The 19,668-nt window shown below is 43.7% G+C and overlaps 2 protein-coding genes across 8 annotated transcripts in view; both read right to left on the reverse strand.

Moving 5' to 3' along the window:
- TFDP1 (transcription factor Dp-1) overlaps window positions 1-2,395 on the reverse strand; it is a 45,808-nt gene extending 43,413 nt beyond the window's left edge. For 2 of the 4 annotated variants that reach the window (XM_068421813.1, XM_068421789.1), the window contains exons 1-2: window positions 2,289-2,395; window positions 1,321-1,405 (exon numbers count right to left, since the gene is read on the reverse strand). In XM_068421813.1, coding sequence (XP_068277914.1) covers window positions 1,321-1,332 — 12 coding nt within the window. In that variant the 5' untranslated portion in view covers window positions 1,333-1,405; window positions 2,289-2,395. Of the gene's footprint in view, window positions 1-1,320; window positions 1,433-1,656; window positions 1,675-2,288 lie in introns of those variants that run through there. The other 2 variants (XM_068421798.1, XM_068421805.1) reach the window with 2 other exon arrangements.
- A 6,805-nt stretch (window positions 2,396-9,200) lies between these two features.
- The window catches only part of TMCO3 (transmembrane and coiled-coil domains 3), a 36,543-nt gene continuing 26,075 nt past the window's right edge, over window positions 9,201-19,668 (reverse strand). Inside the window, exons 11-13 of one of the 4 annotated variants that reach the window (XM_068424341.1) lie at window positions 12,638-12,717; window positions 11,980-12,087; window positions 9,201-10,385 (exon numbers count right to left, since the gene is read on the reverse strand). In XM_068424341.1, coding sequence (XP_068280442.1) covers window positions 10,272-10,385; window positions 11,980-12,087; window positions 12,638-12,717 — 302 coding nt within the window. In that variant the 3' untranslated portion in view covers window positions 9,201-10,271. Of the gene's footprint in view, window positions 10,386-11,979; window positions 12,130-12,637; window positions 12,718-19,053; window positions 19,107-19,668 lie in introns of those variants that run through there. The other 3 variants (XM_068424332.1, XM_068424346.1, XM_068424348.1) reach the window with 3 other exon arrangements.

Genomic DNA, 19,668 nt, shown 5'->3' on the forward strand with positions numbered 1-19,668 from the left:
AGTTTATTATCATGTATGTTGTTCCTCCTTTAACTACTCTCTTTTCTAGAATAAGCTAAATCTTTCAAAAATTAGGTTCTTTCTTAAACGTCTTATTCTGTTCCCCTAGACCTTCTAGATATTCTGTATTTCCAGGTGCTAACACTTCTTCACTTAGGTGATGTCTCTCCCAAAAGCTAATATTGAACAAATGTACTTTAGTGTCTCAATTACTTTGAACTGTTTCAATTTCATCTCCTACTCTAACATTGCTCTTTCATTTTCTTCCCGCTTATATGGCCTTTCATTCCCTGAACTCTGCTATCTGTAACGTACTTGGCCACCCTTATCTCTTCCATGCAAGCTTTGAGTGACTATGTATTTCTGGTTGCTTCTCTGCACATTAAGATGTTTTTCAGTTGCTTCTGAACTACTAAAATTCTCTACAAGATTAATTTGTTAACCCAATCACTATTTTGTGGAAATTCTCGCTATTTGAAAGCTAAAACAGTCCACATTAGATTGTAACCTGCTGTTTAAGAATTTTACTTGTATCACTTTTCCTTAGCTCGCATGCTGTTGCTTTGGGGGAGGGTGGGGGTGTGTGTGTTGAGGGGGAGATATATTCTAATTTAATATGGTATAGTATCTTGTCTTATTTTCAATAAGGAAATGTGAAAGCCCAATTATATTAGGTATTAACAATGAATTATATCTTAAAAGCAGAGCCTATTTAATTTTTTTTTTCGGTACTGGAATGGATAAAGAGCAAACATGGTTCAAGAGGTAGGCCACAGAATCAAAGCCCTAACCTTAACATCAATGGTAATGGAGCCTGTTTTTATGGACACTAACTAGCATCTTTTGGTAGACAGAGACAAAACAATGAATACATATGGAGACTGAACCATCTTCACTCCCTCAAACATAGATGCCTCCCTGAACACAAGAAAGGCAATGCTAGTTGACAACAGCAGTCAATGACAACCCAGTAATCTGAACAGTATTTGCTGTGTTTTTTCAAAATCCAATTCAAAACCAAGTTGGTTTAGTGTTCAATATGAATACACATAATGCCAGTGGCCCAAGAGCTTTTATGAGCATAGTGAATTCTTAAGATTAATTATTCTGAAAACATGGCTGCAGATCTGAAGCTGTTTGATGCTGTTACATCTACAGGAAAACATAGCCTAGGCTTGATGTACAACATAAACAAAGTAAGTTTCATATATTCATTAATGCCAGCTATTATAAAGCATGACCTGGTTTACTTTTGTTAATAAAAACAAAAATATTCTATGAGCTATGCTTCCACATAGGACATGCTACAAACATACTTACATCTTTTGCCATGTTACCAAAGACTAGAAATCAGTCCTCTTAAAATCTTGATGGCTGCAGGACACCGAGACAATGATGCTATTTTCTAGAAAGCAAGTAAAGAGAACACCAGCTACAAAAAATGAAAGGAGGGAAAGTTCTTACAATTTGAATTACTGAATACCACCAAATACAATTTAGTTTCTAAAAAACCGGTTTTAAGAGGGAAAAGTTTCCTGCCATCGCCAATTCATCCCCTCAGGCCCCCCCACCCCACGCTCACGTGTGGGAAATACTCCTTTCCGAGAGCGGGGGTGAGCTCTCCCCTGGCAGGAGCGCCCTTCCCCCAGCACGTACCCGGTGCCAGCGGGGCAGCAGGCAGCCCACGCTGGGCCGGTCCCTGTCCAGCTGCGCCCCTTGCAACACCGCAGAGCAGGGCGCGGGCAGAACCGGCGGGGGAAGCGATCACTCCCTCGGCCTCCTCCTCCCCACCCCCATTTCAGGCAGCAGGCACAAGTAGGCCCCAGGGGCCAGCTCCCCCCGGGGCCTTGCAGCCCCCCTCTCCTCCTCCTCCCTCCCCCCCCCCCCACTCCTTGCAGGCGGACGGGCCGCGGCTGCACCGACAGGCAGAGACTGGCAGTCGCCACCGCGCCTCGGGCACCCAGCGCCCGCCCGCCTCCCCCACCCTCGCCCCCCGACCAGGGCCTCACCGCCCGGGCAAAGCCCTAAGCCCCGCGCCGCCTCCCCTCGGCAGCGAGGGGCCGCGCTAATCGCCTCACAGACGGCGGGGGCACGAGGAAGGGGGGACGCGCCCGCGCGCCAGGCGGCACCGCCGGGGGTGGGGGGGGGCAGGCGGTCCACGCCGTCCCCAGCCTCCTCGCCCCGCCGGCAGCTGCACCCCGCGGCGCACCCCTCTCCAAACCCCCCCCCCCGCCGCCCCGATGCTCCCCATCCTCCTCCCGCTGCAGGCCGGCCCGGGCTGCCCGCACCTGAGCGGCCGAAGGCGGAGAGAGCCGGCTCCATCCCCCGCCGCCGCCCCCAGACAGGGACCCGGAGCGCGGAGCGGGAGCACCCCCCGCCCGCCGCCGCGCTGCTGCGGAGGCGCCCGACTGCACATGTGCAGCGGCGCGCGCGCGCGCGGGCCTGGCGAGCCCGGCGGGAGGGGGCAGGGGCGGAGAGAGCCGGCGCGGGGGGAGGCGGCGGGAGACCAACGGCCCCAACGGCAGCTCGCGCAGGGTGGGGGGAGGGGAGGGGAGGGGAGGGGAGGGGGCCGGCAGGGACCGCCCCGCTCGCCGCGCTCCGAGGCGGGGGGGAAGAGGCGGGGGGACGGGGGGCGGGGGGGGTCTCTCCCGGCGGGCTGTCACTTCCCAGCCCGCCTCTGCCCCCGCCGGTCGCCAGCCTGGCGGGGCTCCCGGCCACCCGCCCCCGCCAGCCCCGCCCGCGGCCCTGCACACCTGCCCGCCGGCGCTGCCCCGACCCGCGCCCCAGCCGCCGAGGGGCTGCCCGCGGGGGGACGGGGGGCAGCGGGGGACGGGGGACGGGGAGGGGGGGGCGCAAGCGCTGCAGCCTCTCCCCGGGCCCCGCGCGCGCGACCCCGCGCGCCTCCTTCTCCCCCCGCAACGCTTGGCAGGAAAAAAAAAAAAATTGAAACTTACACTTTTGTGCGTCCCACCGGCGTGACGCTGCGCGCTGACGTCACGGGGGTGTAGCGTGCCTTGCACGGGCACACGCGGGGCGGCTAAGCCAACCGCCCGCCGCTTCATGGGCGGAGGGAGCATGCGCGGGATTTTCGCGCCTTCCAGATCCCCGCCCTGCACCGCCCGCAGCGAGCGCGCGGGAAGCATCGGCGCGAGACTGCTCTTCGGCCCCTGCCGCCGCCGCCACCGAGCACGTGGTCGCCGGCGCGCGCGCGAGCTGGCGGGTAGGCTGGAGCGAGCTTCCCGCCGCGCCGTGCCGTCAGGGGGCGGGAAGGCGCCGGGCTCCGCCGTGTCCTTATCACTGCGGGACACGGCCCGCGCTTGGCCCCGCCGCCGCGGGGAGGGCCGCCCCGCTCAGCCTCCCCAGGGCTGCCCGCCTCAGGGCCGAGGAGAGAGAGCGGGCGGCCGCCGCCCTCGCTGCTGAGCGGCGGGTTTCTGGGGGCGCGGGTGGCGGCAGTGGGAAGCGGGAGCCGGCTGGGCCGGGCCGGGCAGTGCGGTTAATTGCCACAACATCCTGCTGGTGCTTCCTCATCGCGTTTTCTCCGGCCGTTACTTGAGCAAGCTCGCTTACGGTGATCACGGCTAAAATTAGGATTTGATAGTATCCGAGTGGAGGTTTTCCACGGTGCTGCTCTCAAGCTCGAATTAGGCCAGATCTACACCCAAAAATTCAGCACTCGGGCTTTCTGACACCTCCAGGCTGTGAAACTTCCGCACGCCCCATATGCTAGCTGTGTGCTGCCACAGAAGCCGTGTGTGTTAGCTAGGGTTGTGTGATGTAATTACACAAGAATGATGTAATTCTTGGCAAAAACCTTCCAGCATGCGTAGTGGGGGCTGTAAAGGCAGAGCTATAATGGTAGAAACTGCACGCAAAGTCAAAAACGTCAAAAGCTGCGTTGGTTACAGGGGTGGATATAAGACTACGTGATGGGGGGGAGCTGCACACGCTTCTGCGTGCCGTACCAAGCCTGCGTGCCACAAGGCTGTTCATAACACAATGAAGAGGGGAGCAGGAAGTAAAAGGTTTGTTCTTTCTCGAAAACCGTGCTGCTTCCTGATGACGCCTGGGAAAGAGTAGTCAGGAATAGAAGGCATGACCAGCAGAGCCACTACACAGAAACAGCAGAACAGTCTAGCACATGCTGGAGAAGATGCATTTCATCAGTTGACTAGATTCACATTTAGTTACTTTTATACATTACTTATCTGACTTTTTTTTTTTTTTTTTTAAGATCTTGGGGAAGCTGTGTTTTATAATAATGAAGAAACACTAGCTACCTTCATTTTCTGGATAAACAGCAATCTTTGAAGTTTTTCATTCACAGTAACCCCTCGCTTGCTGCCCTGCGGTTCCATGGCTGCTCATTCAGTACCCTGCTCTGACAGCAACCATTACCTCATTTCCCCATTCTCCTTTCTTGACTAAACTTGATGGCAGTATACATCAGAGAAAGAAAATGATAATGAAAATGCTTATAACTTTTCAGAAAGAGGCAAGAACTTGACACCCAAAAACCATGAAGCACCTCAGGCCAGCTGCAGAAAAAATGCTTCCTAAAAGGCAGGAGCTCCTCCAGTTGATGGTGCTGCTCTCCACCCTCCATGTCATATATACTGTGCCTGTGGATTTAAACCCTCTATATATCTCAAGTCCCTGCCCGCACCCCCCACACCCTTTTTTACATTAATTCTTGTAGAAAAAACTGTTCCACTATCCCAACTACTATGAGCTCCTGCATTCTCCAGGAATGCACCCTCAACAGGTGAAGAAGGGACTACAAAAAAGCAAACATGCTCTTAAGCAGGTAGAATTACATCATTGCGCCAAGACACAAAGCATTTGCTCAGCTGTTTTTTCAAAATGGTCCTAGTGCCATTTTGAAAAAGTCTCAGGTTGAAGAGAGACCTTCTACCTTCTCTAGTACAGAGCAAAATTGTCAGAAATTTATGAATAAAAAAATAAGAAAATAATTCATTAGCAACTGCAATACATAGGGACTACGATAACTATACTAGCTTTCAGAATGGAGGAGCAATGGCAATCAAAGGACAGAATATGAACCTCACACCACTACTTACTATTGCAAACTACACAGCTTCTCTGCGAACACCAGAATTGATGCTTTCTTGACCCTACTCAGTAAAGAAACAGTGACTGAAGACCACCTTTTTTAAATACTCTAATTCTTCTATTTACACTTGTCACGTAATCTTGCTGTGCTGCTCATGTAAGCCTCTCTTTACTCTGAGCTTCTTGCAAGACAACTGAACAAGCACGAATAAGGGGGGGTGTCCTGGTTTGCTAGCGTTTATTTTGATACATTACTAGCTGCCCAAGCATACCCTCTCCCAGGTGTTTTTTTTTTCCTTTAGCAGAGGTTTCACAACTAATTTGAAGTATTCGCACCAGTGGAAAAACCTTCAGCATTTCTCTAATCCCTGAGCTCACCTTTCTCTGGCATTTTGGAGCTTTAGGACTTCATTTGTGTTTGTGGTGAAAGGCTATTCCAGTTCACAACTTTTCTGTGGCCTGCCTCCCCCTTTTAAGTGTGCCTGAAAAGGAGAATGGATCACAACTTTAAACAGCATCAGTGTGGCAGAACTGTGTGACAGACAAGGAAACTGTTTCAAAAGGTCATCTAGTCTATAGACATAAACCTACAACAGATCCAGAGGACGTGCATGTGGACATATTTTGACCGACATGCTTCAGAACTGGAAGCCATGCCATCTTCAGAGAGGGACCTGTGCAAGCTCCTGGCTTAAATAAAGACCTAATACCAGTTGACAAGTTTGTCAGCATCTGGCCTCGTTGGGAGGTAGCATCTCCCAATTCTGAAATTTCTGCTCTATTTTAGGAAATAAAAAATACAGCTGGGTACCGTAAACTTTAAAGTGTTGCCATTCCCTGACCTGGATTTTGTCCCCCAAGGCAGGATCAGTTGTCCCTAAGCCACTCTGGTCGCACCATTTTCCAGTTTGTTCTTTGTCTCCAGCAATCAGAATTTCTTAGTCCCCACTGTCCTTACTGTCAAGAAGTTTTTCCCACCCAGCAGCGGTAATTTCTCCACAAAGGCAGTGGGAGAACCAAAGCAGCACACCTCCTGGGCTACCACGTGAAGCTGGTAAGAGGCATGCCTTTCCCTTGTGCCTTTTGTTTCCTTTAGGGTGGGGTGGGCCACACATCTCCCAGCCCTTAGGAGCTCTTGCTGCTCTTCTTTCTCGCTTCACTAGTTTTGTTGGCTCCCTCGTAATCAGGTCGTCTTAATAGTGGATGTCTGCTGCTTGCTGCTCCTTATAAGCTATTGCTGTTTCCCATGAAGATGTTAACGCTGTTAGCAGTGGCTTGCCTCCTGTCACTCAGGGGTCCAGTTTCCTCCACCTTTGGCGCTGCCCATATGCTGGAGCACTGCCAGGATTGCTTATGGAGAGCAACTACAGATTCCTTCCCTAGACAAACCCCAAGAGTGCTTTTGCGGTTAGATTGTTCCTGGGTTCATTCCAACAGGCGGCAAGACTACACTAGGTTTCTCACACCCTCCATCAAGCATCATCATGCAGCACTATTCTGTCATACAAGGCACCTCCACACGCCTCTCTGCCCACAAAGCAGAGGATGTCCAACTGTAAAACAAATAAAATACAAGGTATCGAGAGGCTGCTTTATCCTCATCTTTGAGGATTATAGGAAATACTAATTCTTACAGCTTTTAAATGTAGTCCCATGGACTAGGCCACCATGACAGCATTCCTTGAGCCGTCCTAGACCTGTGTCAGTCACAACTGCAAGAACCCATCTCACAGCTCCCACTAGATATCTTCCTACTGAGGAACTGAAGCAGCCTGCTCTATATGGGATGAGCCATAAGTAGGGTGGTTGTGGGTCCATATATACCAATCTGATCCTGGAGACAAGGAAATGACTCACGAAGTATAAGCATAGCCCAGACTACCAGCCAAAAAACCTGGTTTGGTTCCTTCACCCCTATAGGGAACAATGACCAAAGGTAGCAATTAAGGGGTAACATGCAAGAAAAATTTTCAGAGGGAAAGCCACACAAAACAAGCAACCAGTTACACCCACCTCTGAAACAAACCAACAAAAAAACAACCCCAAAACAGGTATGCTGAATGAGTTTCTACTGAAGCAGAGTAGACTCTTCCTTTCCACTCCCTTAAGCTCAGCCTCACAACACAAATATCCTCTCACCACTTACGAAGTTTCTGCTCTGTATCAGCTTTTCTGTATTCAAATGATGCTCATCATTAGATAAACAAATGAAAGAGAACCACTGTCCAACAAGCTGAAACAAAAATTTCCACAAAAGACCACCTGTTCTTCAACAAACCTTCAACAAATCAGTAGATTTTCCTTTCAGGGTTTCCAGATCTCTGCTTTAATTTAACCTACTTGACACAGAAAGAGAGTATTTCAGGGTACAAGCATGAGGTTCCTGAAAAGCTGCAATTATATCTATGTGGGCCAGTTGTGAAATATTCTCCTCATTTTCCATACAGGCATGACTGATTGTTCAGGAATAAGGTCTGTTGTTTCTATCCTAAGATTGTATCATGAGACTACTCCATTTTGACATGAAATTATGCAGGAAGCCATTATTTGCATTTCAGGAAACATTTACAGTATCTCAGTATACCTCCAGATTTCTATGAGACAATCACAAACATCTTTTTTGATTGTAAACAAACATCTTATGTCCAATAAGATTAGTAATTTGAATTTATATCTAATATTCAATCAGGCAATCCAACTCTATGTCAGCAAAGAGGCACAGAACACTGACTCTCAGATGAGGTTCCTATTTTTCTTTCCCCAGTTCTCCTAAAGCCTAGCCAAGTCATGACTGAATCAAAAAATCATTCGGGGAAAGAAGTGACAGAGATGAGGCAACCAGTGAGGTATCTAGAGACTTGCTTTCCTTTTTGGACGTGGTACCAAAAGGACTCTTCACCCAACTCCTTTAAAAGGTAATTGGGAAAATATTCTCTTTCTTTTAAGAGACACAAACCATCAGTATTTCCTACTCTCCTAACCGGATTTTTCCAGAGAAGTACAACTAGCCACAGCAATTTATTTAGACAAAAGGTTTACTCATCACAGCTGTAATACTTTGTATAACAGTTTCAAGGGCTAACTAAGAGACATAATGGAAACCACACAGAGGTCTCTACCATCGTCTGTCATAGCTACTTTTTTTTTCCCCTGAAACATAGGTGGTAAACTACTGTGAAATAAGCATCTTTCAAAACCAAAATGAGGCATTCAGGAAAGAAGCTTGTATTTCAAGCAGAAACTGTGAGCTAGGTCAGTAGGCAGAGTAAGATTTCTCTCCCTGGTACAGTTAAGAAACAAAGTTAAATTATTTTAGTGAGGCACCTGAAAAAGAGTAAAAGGTCTGAGGTAACAGATTGTTAAATGGTACCATAAAACTTTTGAATTACTTCTGTATTCTGAATACAAAATACTGAAATACACCAACAAATCAGTTTCTTTTCTGTTACAGATTCATTTTGTAAAAAAGCTATTTTATTTATAGGGCAGCTTTTTCCTCTGCATTTGTCACTGTTCCTTAATAACTTTTGAAACCATTCAAGAAGAGGTGGAATTGACATACATTCCTGCAACCTTTATGAGGCATCGGGCCCTGGAGAGAAAGCCCTGAATCCAGTGAGCAAGAACTCAAATATGATGAACCCTACCGTGTCCTAACAGTATGTACACACTCCAGACTAGTCCAAGCTGCACTTTGACAAGCCCAGCAGATGTCAGAGAAAACACAGGAGGAAACTGAGGCTGCTATGGTAGAGGAAGGAGGTATAAAGCACACAAATCCATCCAAAGCTTTGTTTTGCTACTTGGAGGACAGCTTTCATTTTAATTGGCTATTTAAACCTACATAACATGCATTTTTCTAACCATTTTGTGGGTATCAAAGTTATTTCAGATGACAGTATAATACTGACCTAAAGTGTTAATATATCTTTAATAGTATTGTTTTTAGCAGATAAACCTCAAGATGATTTTTTTAATTGTTTGTCAGAGTAGACTACAGTCTATGAGTAAGCTTTCTGTATGACACTTAAAGAATAGGCTTTTACAAGGCTTATCCTGCTACATATAATGTTTTAAACAACAAAACACATTTAAGATCACATTCAAAACACTTTTTTAAAATATCATGATATTTTAAAGAGACTAACAATGTATTTAATGTAAATGCAACGTATAAACTAGTGGAATTCCAAATACACATCCAGTCTGCCATTCCTAGTTTTGTGCAAATTAATTTACTTAAAATAATTTCAAATCTAGCATAGTGTCAAATAACTTCCAACCTCCAAAGTTACAGAACAGATGTTTTTCACATCTGCTTGAAATTAGATTTCCCAGTTTTACTAAATTTATTTTTTGATTTAAAACAAAGAAAAAACTGTAAACAATTACTGTAACAGCAGTTAGGAAAAAGAATGGGTGACAACTGTCAGTCTTCAAATATAATTAAGTTATGCCCTTTCTTACTGTCAACTTTTAGTCAAATATGTAAATAAATACAAGGACTAACACAAATAAAAGTTACCACTATAAGAAATACATAATATGCTGCAATTCAGAATAAAATATCATACAATATTGGCTGCATCATTTGGAATACGTATTCGACTGTTTAAAACAGTTTGATGCTAAACAGTTAAACCTTTTCTTTGTGTAGAGGACTACACTGTTACTCACTGTTAGAAATGTGTTTTGTGATTAATTTTATACCAGTATACTAAACTCCTAAATGTGAAAATGACCCAAGTCATTTAGTGAAAGAAGATACCATAGGCACCATAATATATATTTTTTTTTTCTTTTTAAACAAAATCTGGTGATGAACCAGCAGTAACAAAATAGGATGAAAATTAAAAGGCACATTCAGGCAAAAAATAATCAACACGGTTTGCATGATGCTATATTTAAAAAAAATAATTTATGCTCTGAATAACTGATTGGACACGGAACAAATATTCCGTCAGATTCTAATCTGTCAGAGAGAAAGTAAATTTTGTAAAAGGTGTGCAATTCAAACTATATAATTATTTTTTAATGTTGAATTTTGTTTTGTCTTAAGGTCAGTATAAGGCTTATAACCAAGTGCATGTTAAGAGGACTGACTACTCAAAACCTCTTGTTTTCTGAGTGCATAGAAATACAACGAGCAACGCAGATACTCCTTGCAAGAAGATGTGTTCTTGTATATGTGCAAATCTTAGTCAAGTACTCGAGCGTCTTTCAGGTCTTGGAACACATTTCATAATCGCAGCTCTCCACAGGGCAGGGGCAAGTAAAAGGCTTAGAGTAGTCACACTCAGAATAAGAAGATAGACCTGAAAATTGGAAATAAAAGCCATTACTTCTCTTAGTTACATGGTAAACTAAGAAGTGACTAGAAGTTTGAGAAGATCAGAGTCTTCTGGACAGTATTTTCAGGAGACTTCACCTGTCTTCCTAAGCAACTGTGCATATTGCTACAAAAGCAAACAAGTGCACACTCAAATAATGTAATTATTTGTTTACCTGGTTTGAAGATACAATTAGAAAAACAACATTATAAGCTTATAGAAAAACAGTTATTTACATGTATATTTAAGAGGTCAATTTTGAAAGCTCAAAGGCCAAATACCACTTTATTTAAAAAAAAAAAAGCAAACAAACCACCCAAAACTATGCTGCTTTAATGATATAATGGCAAAGTTCACTACTATTTTATACACTAAAAAAAGCAAACAAATATCCCTTTAAGTTATACGGCACATCTTCTGAAAAAAGATCTTAACTACGTAGTCTGAATGAGTCTCACAAAACAGTAGCAGGAAGTAGTTTTGAGGTCTCAAACAGAACAACGACTTTTGGAAATTTCAGTACTATGTAAACCTAAACAGTAGATAATCACATGAGAGCTGCCACAGAAAAAAATGAACGCCTAAAGGCCTCCAAGCACAGTGGGTGGGCCCCTAAACTGGTTCTGTGATCACGTATGGGTATCTTGGAACTCTATACAAACATATAATATTTATAACTCCTGATTATACGCAGGAGTGAACATGAAAATGAATCACCTTTACCTATGCAAGTGAACTGCATTGTGCAAGTTTTTCACACGTGCTCTCTTTGGAATGGGTTCCAGCATTATACAGCCCACTTGCTCACACAATGAAAAAGTCAGAGCACCAGCAGAGTATTTTTGTGAGCAGAGATACAGAGGAGAAAGCAGCTAGCTCTAGAAGGTGAGCTCAGTTGCTGTATCTCTAGCCATAATTTACTTAATTTCACAAAGCAGACTTCATCTTGAAAAAAATAGCATTCTCATAGCTTCAATATGAAACTAAGTTTAAGGTTTCTTTCCTAGGGGATTTTTTTCAAGACTACTGAAAAAGCTGGTTTCTTCTGCAGAGGATTTAAAATGAACAAGCTTTGCTGGTAAAGATTACAAGTTTGTTTGCTTGTTTAAATGTTAAGACAATTGCCACTTCACCATATCTGCTCTCTAGTTCTTATTTAATGATGTTTCCTTGTTCAAATCCTGTACTCTGAGTTATCTCTTTCTATAGCTATATCAAGATTTTAAAAGCAAAGGCTTCTCCGGCTTAGTGACTTGGGTGCTATCTACAACTCACTGCTCAGTTAATAAAGAAGTTGTAAGTGAGAGCAGTTAAGGTAAAGCATTTGTAATTAAGCTATTTAAAAGTAAAACCTGCTATTTAAAATATTAAAAGTACAGTACGAAACAAGTAAAAAACAGAACAAAGAACCCTGTCAGGGACATACGTGTCTCCATTTTTATGGGTTGATTCTACTTGTTAACAGTTGAGAGATGCCACTAAATTGGAGTGTACTGGTATTTCAAATACACTGTAATACAAAATCCCAGTAAGTTATTCAGGTGCAAAAAACAAAGTTAATAACTATAGAACAGCTTACCTCCCGAGATATGATCCCTGCTCTGCGTGCTCTACTTCCCAGAACAAAAGAGAATTCACTGACTTGTGCCAGTCCTGCTGAGACAATCCACTTGATATACTGGCTGGTCTTTGGAAGAATCAGAGAAAGGACAAGCACTGCCAAGACAAACTTTAAAAACGTTTTTTTGGGGGGGTTGTTGTGGGTTTGTTTTGTTTTGTTTTTAAATAAAAGAAGTGCAATAAATAAAATAGTACAATCTTTGTAAGATAGCATCAAATACAATAATTCTGGACATAAAATAAACTAGTAGACTTCTAAATGTGTCTTCTGTATTAATGTCAAAAGAGTCAAACGTACATTGCACAGTAAAAAGTAGTATCTTGTTTACTATATAAAAACACTTCATAACTTTGTCACAAATCCCAAACTAGAAAAATAGATGTTTCTCCACATGTAACTTACTTTTAACATTAAATACAATCCTTTTTTTTAATATCCTAAGAACGTTGTATCAAACTGTATTCTAATCAGTAAGATTCCTCCAAATACAGATTTATAATAAAGATGTAACATTCTCTGTTATATCAGATGTTCAGTTCTTGCACAGAATTTTTATTAGGGCATGCAGCACAAATATTTAGACTATTTAAAGATAAAAAATAGAAAAAGCAAATACCTTCATTATGACCACAGACAACGTAAGGAATAGTAAGACTGTGAGTTCATATATTACAAATGTGGGGAAAACATGAAGTCCTAGGAGGAAAGAGAACAATATTTCAGAGTTTAAGGCCAATATCCTACTATGATAATTTTCTGAGTTAATAATAGATTTAATTGCAAGACTGTATTCTCGAAAACAAACAAACAAAAAGCCCTAACATACCTACCAACACTACCTACTTGATCACTAAAGCACTTTCTGCATTACCCAACCATTTTTCCTTTTGAGGGGTTTAGCACAAACAATATTCTCAATTAAGTTAAATTGTATATGACTGATGCATGAGCACTTTCATTTATAAAGTTTTCTTTCTTCCACACCAGTCAACAATCCAGAATCTGAACTGAAACACACCTCTAGTGAAAGCTATAGAAATACTGCAGGAAAACCATTCCATTGTTCTGCGCAGTGATTGCTACAGATACACTTTGCTAGCTGTTTAACACTTTTGTATGACATGGTATGACATGGTAGTGGACTATCACTGTGGGAGGAACATGATATTCAGTATGTGCATAGACTATAGCTACAACAGAAAATGTAACTGTTTGCATCCCATGACCCTCACACTTGCAAACACCGAAAGTCACCTGAACTGGGCAAGTCACTTAGACTGGAATCAGGTAAAGTCATGAAGCCCTGAGCATAGTCTAACAATTAAGGAATTATATTCCATTGCTATGATGTTGTTGGAGTTTTTTGGGGGGTGGGTGGGGTGTCTGTTTTGTTTTGGTTTTGTTTTTTAAATTTTTGGGTAATTTTAATTTGGTAATTATATGAAGCACGATAACAAGAACCATAAAGAGCACAGAAATCTAAAACTAAATCCTGCTAATATTAAACATAAGAAAAAGAAATATTTGTTGCAGAAGTCCTGGAGTCACTGAGGAAGAATCTTACATCTGACTTCGTCAATTTTTTCCTCCCGGGGTATGAGGAACTTGCACAGGCAAACATAACTGTGTATCTTTGGAAGCTCATTCCTTTTTCATAAAAGCTCTTAAAAAAAGGAACCGAAATAGTGGTGGTGTTCCTGATAAATCCATAATAGTTGGTAGTTCTCAACCCAATTGTCCTGGTGAAGGACAAGAATTTAGCTTTCTAAAGCATGAGGCATGTAAATTGATGCTGTAACTTCTTATTTTAATGCAAGACAAGTTCTCACTGGTTCTCCCTGCCCCATAGCGCTGCAGAGCCAGAACTGTAGAGAACTAAGAGTCATCTTCTCTTCCTGAGTGCGCAAGAGAAGTTATTTACAGTAACTTCACAATGTTTTGTCCATACGCACACTCCATTGTGGATGGAAATGTACTTCAAGTACATCAGAGATTTTTATGCAAGTACTACCCAGTCAACATGTACACAACCTGTTTTATTTCTTAATTTCCTTCCAACTACTGAAGCGCAAATGCAAAAAGCTATCAGAATAAAGGGAGAGATGGCAGAACGAGATTAACATCACACCAAAAAGAGAAATCCAAATGTGTGCACACACATTTTACTGTGTATCATGTGCACATTGCTCATTCACCTTTAGGCCGGTCTCAGAAACATACATGAAAAGCAACTAGAGAAATACAGCCTGTAACAATGTCATGTTTGATAAGAGGGCTAACTCTGCCACATCTGGTATTGAAGATTTCAGAGGGAGGCTATAAATATAGTCTAGTGCTGTCCTCACTACTGGTGGAGCTACCTTTTCAGTTCTGGAGCAGACAGGCAGTCTGAAGTCCATTTGAACTGCTGCCCAACGTGGAGATTATTACCATATTCCAAAGAGCTGAGGCACAAACTATTGCAAATTTCTATACCAATCCCGTGGAGGTAAGCATCTGCAAGGTGAAACAAGCCTAAACCTGTTACATACGCTATGCTGAGCAAACAAATAAACATCCCAGCACATATACATCTTTGGGAGGAAATAAATCCCACCAAAGTGGATTTCATGGTCACTACACACCTTTGCCCCAGCCCTAGATGAAAACTTAGGGTAAGGCCAGAAGTCATATCAGACTGGTATACAGCACGTGAAGCCTTCCTGACAGCACGAACACCATCAGAAAGATTAACTTAATGGGCAGAAGGTGCATGAATATGGGCATTTATTTAAATGGTTTTAATCAGACTTTGTGACTAAGCTCAGGAGTCACTATGGACTTGTTCTCTAAAATGGAAGAAACGTTTCAATCAAATAATTCAAGAACTTCAGCACTACCATCACGTAGCATGTGGCACGTTGGCCTGTCACCAATAGCTAGGATATCACTTAGGTACATTTTCACAGAGCTGAGCATAAGCCACTGGACTTCCAATTCTAAGCAGTATTCTGGAATAGCTGGAATGGAGGCCTTGGGGTGAAGGTGACCTTGCATCAATGTCAAGCCAAAAAGCACAGTTCACTCATATAAGCTGGTATGTGTTCTTCTGTGGACAATTACAGGCAAGATTTTGCACATTCTTTTTATAAGTACTTTTTTCTTAACAAGTAAATTCCCTCTCCCCCCTGATTAGACAGATTCCACCAATCCAGATGGCCACTAAACAGCACATGAAGATCCAAACGTCATGACCACACCCTGGAAGATCCAGCATCAAGAAAAGGAATCTCGGAGATCCTTGGTGGCAAACAAGATTACAGAAACCAGAACTCTGTTGGTCAACTGGAGCCAGTAGAATTACAGAATCACAGAATGTTAGGGATTGGAAGGGACCTCGAAAGATCATCTAGTCCAATCCCCCTGCCGGAGCAGGAATACCTAGATCATATCACACAGGAACGCGTCCAGGCGGGTTTTGAATGTCTCCAGAGAAGGAGACTCCACAACCTCTCTGGGCAGCCTGTTCCAGTGTTCGGTCACCCTCACCGTAAAGAAGTTTTTCCTCAAATTTATGTGGAACCTCCTGTGTTCCAGCTTGCACCCATTGCCCCTTGTCCTGTCAAGGGATGTCACTGAGAAGAGCCTGGCTCCGTCCTCATGACACTTGCCCTTTACATATTTATAAACATTAATGAGGTCACCCCTCAGTCTCCTCTTCTCTAAGCTAAAGAGACCCAGCTCCCTCAGCCTCTCCTCATAAGGGAGATGTTCCACTCCCTTAATCATCTTCGTGACTCTCTCTAGCAGTTCCCTGTCCTTCTTGAACTGAGGGGCCCAGAACTGGACACAATATTCCAGATGCGGCCTCACCAGGGCAGAGTAGAGGGGGAGGAGAACCTCTCTAGACCTGCTAACCACACCCCTTCTAATACACCCCAGGATGCCATTGGCCTTCTTGGCCACAAGGGCACACTGCTGGCTCATGGTCATCCTGCTGTCCACTAGGACCCCCAGGTCCCTTTCCCCTACGCTGCTCTCCAACAGCTCTGTCCCCAACTTGTACTGGTACATGGGGTTGTTCTTGCCCAGATGCAGGACTCTACACTTGCCCTTGTTATATTTCATTAAATTTCTCCCGCCCAACTCTCCAGCCTGTCCAGATCTCTCTGAATGGCTGCGCAGCCTTCCTTTGTGTCAGCCACTCCTCCCAGTTTGGTGTCATCAGCGAACTTGCTGATAGTGCACTCTATTCCCTCATCCAAGTCATTAATGAATATATTGAATAGAACTGGTCCCAGTACCGACCCTTGAGGGACTCCGCTAGACACAGACCTCCAACTGGACTCTGTCCCATTGACCACCACTCTCTGGCTTCTTTCCTTCAGCCAGTTCACAATCCACCTCACTACCCAATCATCCAGACCACACCTCCCCAGTTTAGCTGCGAGGATGCTGTGGGAGACCGTGTCAAACGCTTTACTGAAATCGAGATAGACCACATCCACAGCTTTACCATCATCTATCCACCAGGTTATGTCCTCATAAAAGGCTATCAAGTTGGTTAAGCATGACTTCCCGTCGGTGAAGCCATGCTGAGTGCCCCTAATGATCCCCCTATCCTTGATGTGCCTAGAGACAGCACCAAGGACAAGTTGCTCCATCACCTTTCCGGGGATGGAGGTGAGGCTGACCGGTCTATAGTTACCCGGGTCCTCCTTCTTGCCCTTTTTGAAGACTCGAGTGACATTCGCTTTCCTCCAGTCCTCAGGCACCTCTCCCGTTGCCCACGACTTAGCAACGATGATGGAGAGTGGCCTAGCAATGACTTCTGCCAGCTCCCTCAGCACCCGCGGGTGCATCCCATCAGGGCCCAGGGATTTATGGATGTCCAGATTGCTTAATTGGTCCCTGACCCAGCCCTCATCAACCAAGACAGATTCCTCCTCTATCCTGACTTCTTCTGGGGCCTCAGGGGTCCGGGGCTCCTCAGGACAGCCTCCAACAGTATAGACAGAGGCAAAGAAGGCGTTCAGTAACTCCGCCTTCTTTTTATCCTCTGTCTCCAGGGCCCCCACCTCATTCATCAGTGGGCCTACATTGCCTCTAGTGTTGGCTTTACCTGCAATGTATTTGAAGAAGCCCTTTCTGTTGTCCTTGACCTCTCTTGCAAGGTTTAATTCCAAGGAGGCCTTAGCTTTCCTAGTTGCCTCCTTACATCCTCTGACAACAGACTTATATTCCTCCCAAGTGGCCAGCCCCTCCTTCCATGATCTGTACACCCTCTTCTTCCCCTTGAGTTTGCCCAGCAGTTCCCTGTTTAACCATGCAGGTCTCCTGGTACCCTTCCTTGACTTCCTACCTGCTGGGATGCTCTGATCTTGAGCTTGGAAGAAGCAGTCCTTGAATGCTAACCAACTATCTTGAGCCCCCTTACCTTCTAGTACCCTGTCCCATGGGATTTCCCCTAGAAATTGCTTGAAAAGGCCAAAGTTGGCCCTCCTGAAGTCCAGGGTTGTGATTCTGCTAGCTATTCTGTTCCTGCCACATGAGATCCTGAACTCTACCATCTCATGGTCACTACAACCAAGGCTGCCACATTCTGACACATCCTCAAGACAGGACATCACTCGGAAAAATCACGTTAGTGATGCATTGGGGTACTGTATCTTGATTCTAATGTCAGTTCTGAGAGTGTGAAACCTTCAAGTTTCATTGTGTTCCATGCAGGACAACAAAGCAGTAGAGCTGGACGGATAAGGAGAAGGTGATGTATGTCACCTAATGAATTCCAGTTGGGATCTTGCTTTGATTTCTCTCAAATTCAACAGAAATGTTAAAAGGCTCATCAGAGAAACATTGTGTGTGTGTGTTTGTTCTGGACAGTGGTAGTGCTGCCCATCACCCATCTTCTGAAGAAAAAGACCACACTGTTACAGGGTGAAATTTTCAGCATCTTGCATTCAAAGTCCAATGCTGACCACAAGATTTACCCAGAAGGGAAACATGGAGCCTGGCAAGTGAGTACATCTGTACAGCACATTGAGGACACACAACTTTGTCAGTCAGTGGAAGTAATCCGCCTCCTCACTCGTGGAGGCAATGGATGCCCAATGTCAAACTCCATACACCTTGTAGACTGACAAAAAATGGGAAATTGGAGCCTTTTAAAAAAAAGGTCAAACAGTCTATGCAAAGATGCCTTCCATCTTTCTAAAAAGCAATCAAAACAAAATCAAAGGATGGAGAGTTGGAAAGGGAAGGATCTGAGTACTAGGTACCAAAACACAAATGAGAAAAAAAATCTCAAAATGTGGCTCTAAGGGATTAGTCCAGATGTTCTCCCAAAATTCCTATTGAGGACAGAGACTAAAAGGAACTTTCTAACCTCAGCAGATAGCACTGAGAGCCAGAAAACTTGAACACACAGAGGCCTAAATGAATGTACAGATGGAGGGTAACAGCTGTTAATGCCTAACTGCAAAGGTGTATTATTCTCACAAATGCATCCATGCGCAAATTTGAAAGCAGTAGCATTACACAGGTCAAACTAAGGGCAGGACCACTGTTACAGATATTACATGAACAAGAACTATTCAGCTCAGCTTTTAGGCACCAGCAGTATTTCTGTAGTGAGAACAGGAAAGCAGGCATTTCAGACAAGCAAAATAGGAACTAACTTTTCCAAATTATGTATTTACAGTCCCTTTTAATCAAGTCAAATTTTTATACTTATTCCTTTATTCTAAAAGGAACAGAAATTATATTACTGCAGTGGTGTACCATCCCACCTCAGGATCTCAAGTGTTTCTGCTCTCTAGAATAGGGTGCTTGCTGCATATAGCAACAAGCCGTCTCTTTAGGGCAGGGGGGAGAATGTTTCCCTGTGGCCTTTACATAATTTCATATAGTAAATCTCTATATATTTATAGATATATATGTACACATGCAAATGATATGTAAGTAGAGAGCAAGCAAGAAGTCTTTTCTTACTAGATTTCTTTTTAAAAAATTTAAGGAATACTTTTCATCCTACTCAGGTTTTCTTCGCAACATCACATCACTCCTTTTTTAAAAGCTGCCTTCTTGCCACCCCACAGAACTTCCTGTTAAACACAAAATTTGAAAGTAATTGAAAATCAAGGGATAAAGGTGGGATAATGTTTATTGGGGGGGTGTTTGGTTTTTGTGGTGTTTTGTTGGTTTGGGTGTTTTTTTACACGCAAGCATTGTCACATTTTGTCAGAGGCCTATAACACAGCTCATTTTTCTGATTTTTAGCTAACTTTCTTCTGTGGCAGGAATAACACCCATTTTCTGTAAAATCATACAAACTGGTTAAGGAATTTTCTTTCCCTTCTTGCAATTATAATGGTAACAACAGTTAAAAAGATTTTTTTTTTTTAATTATGTAACAGAACTACTAAAATAATTTCCTTGCAGTATAATGTAGGCTATATGGAGTGCTGACAGCATGCCAACTGAGGTCTTGCTATTTTTTATACTCTACCAAAGTCTTATCTCTAGTCTTAATTTATGCAGTCACAAGAGCGTAGGACAGTATTTTTGTTCAGTCCCTTGTAAAATTAACTTTGGGCTTATAATTACTTGTCATGCTTTGTATCCCTGATAACACTATCTGCTCCATCACCATCTTTACTCAAACAC

This window comes from Nyctibius grandis, chromosome 2 (assembly GCF_013368605.1).
Source record: "Nyctibius grandis isolate bNycGra1 chromosome 2, bNycGra1.pri, whole genome shotgun sequence".
Taxonomy (NCBI): domain Eukaryota; kingdom Metazoa; phylum Chordata; class Aves; order Nyctibiiformes; family Nyctibiidae; genus Nyctibius; species Nyctibius grandis.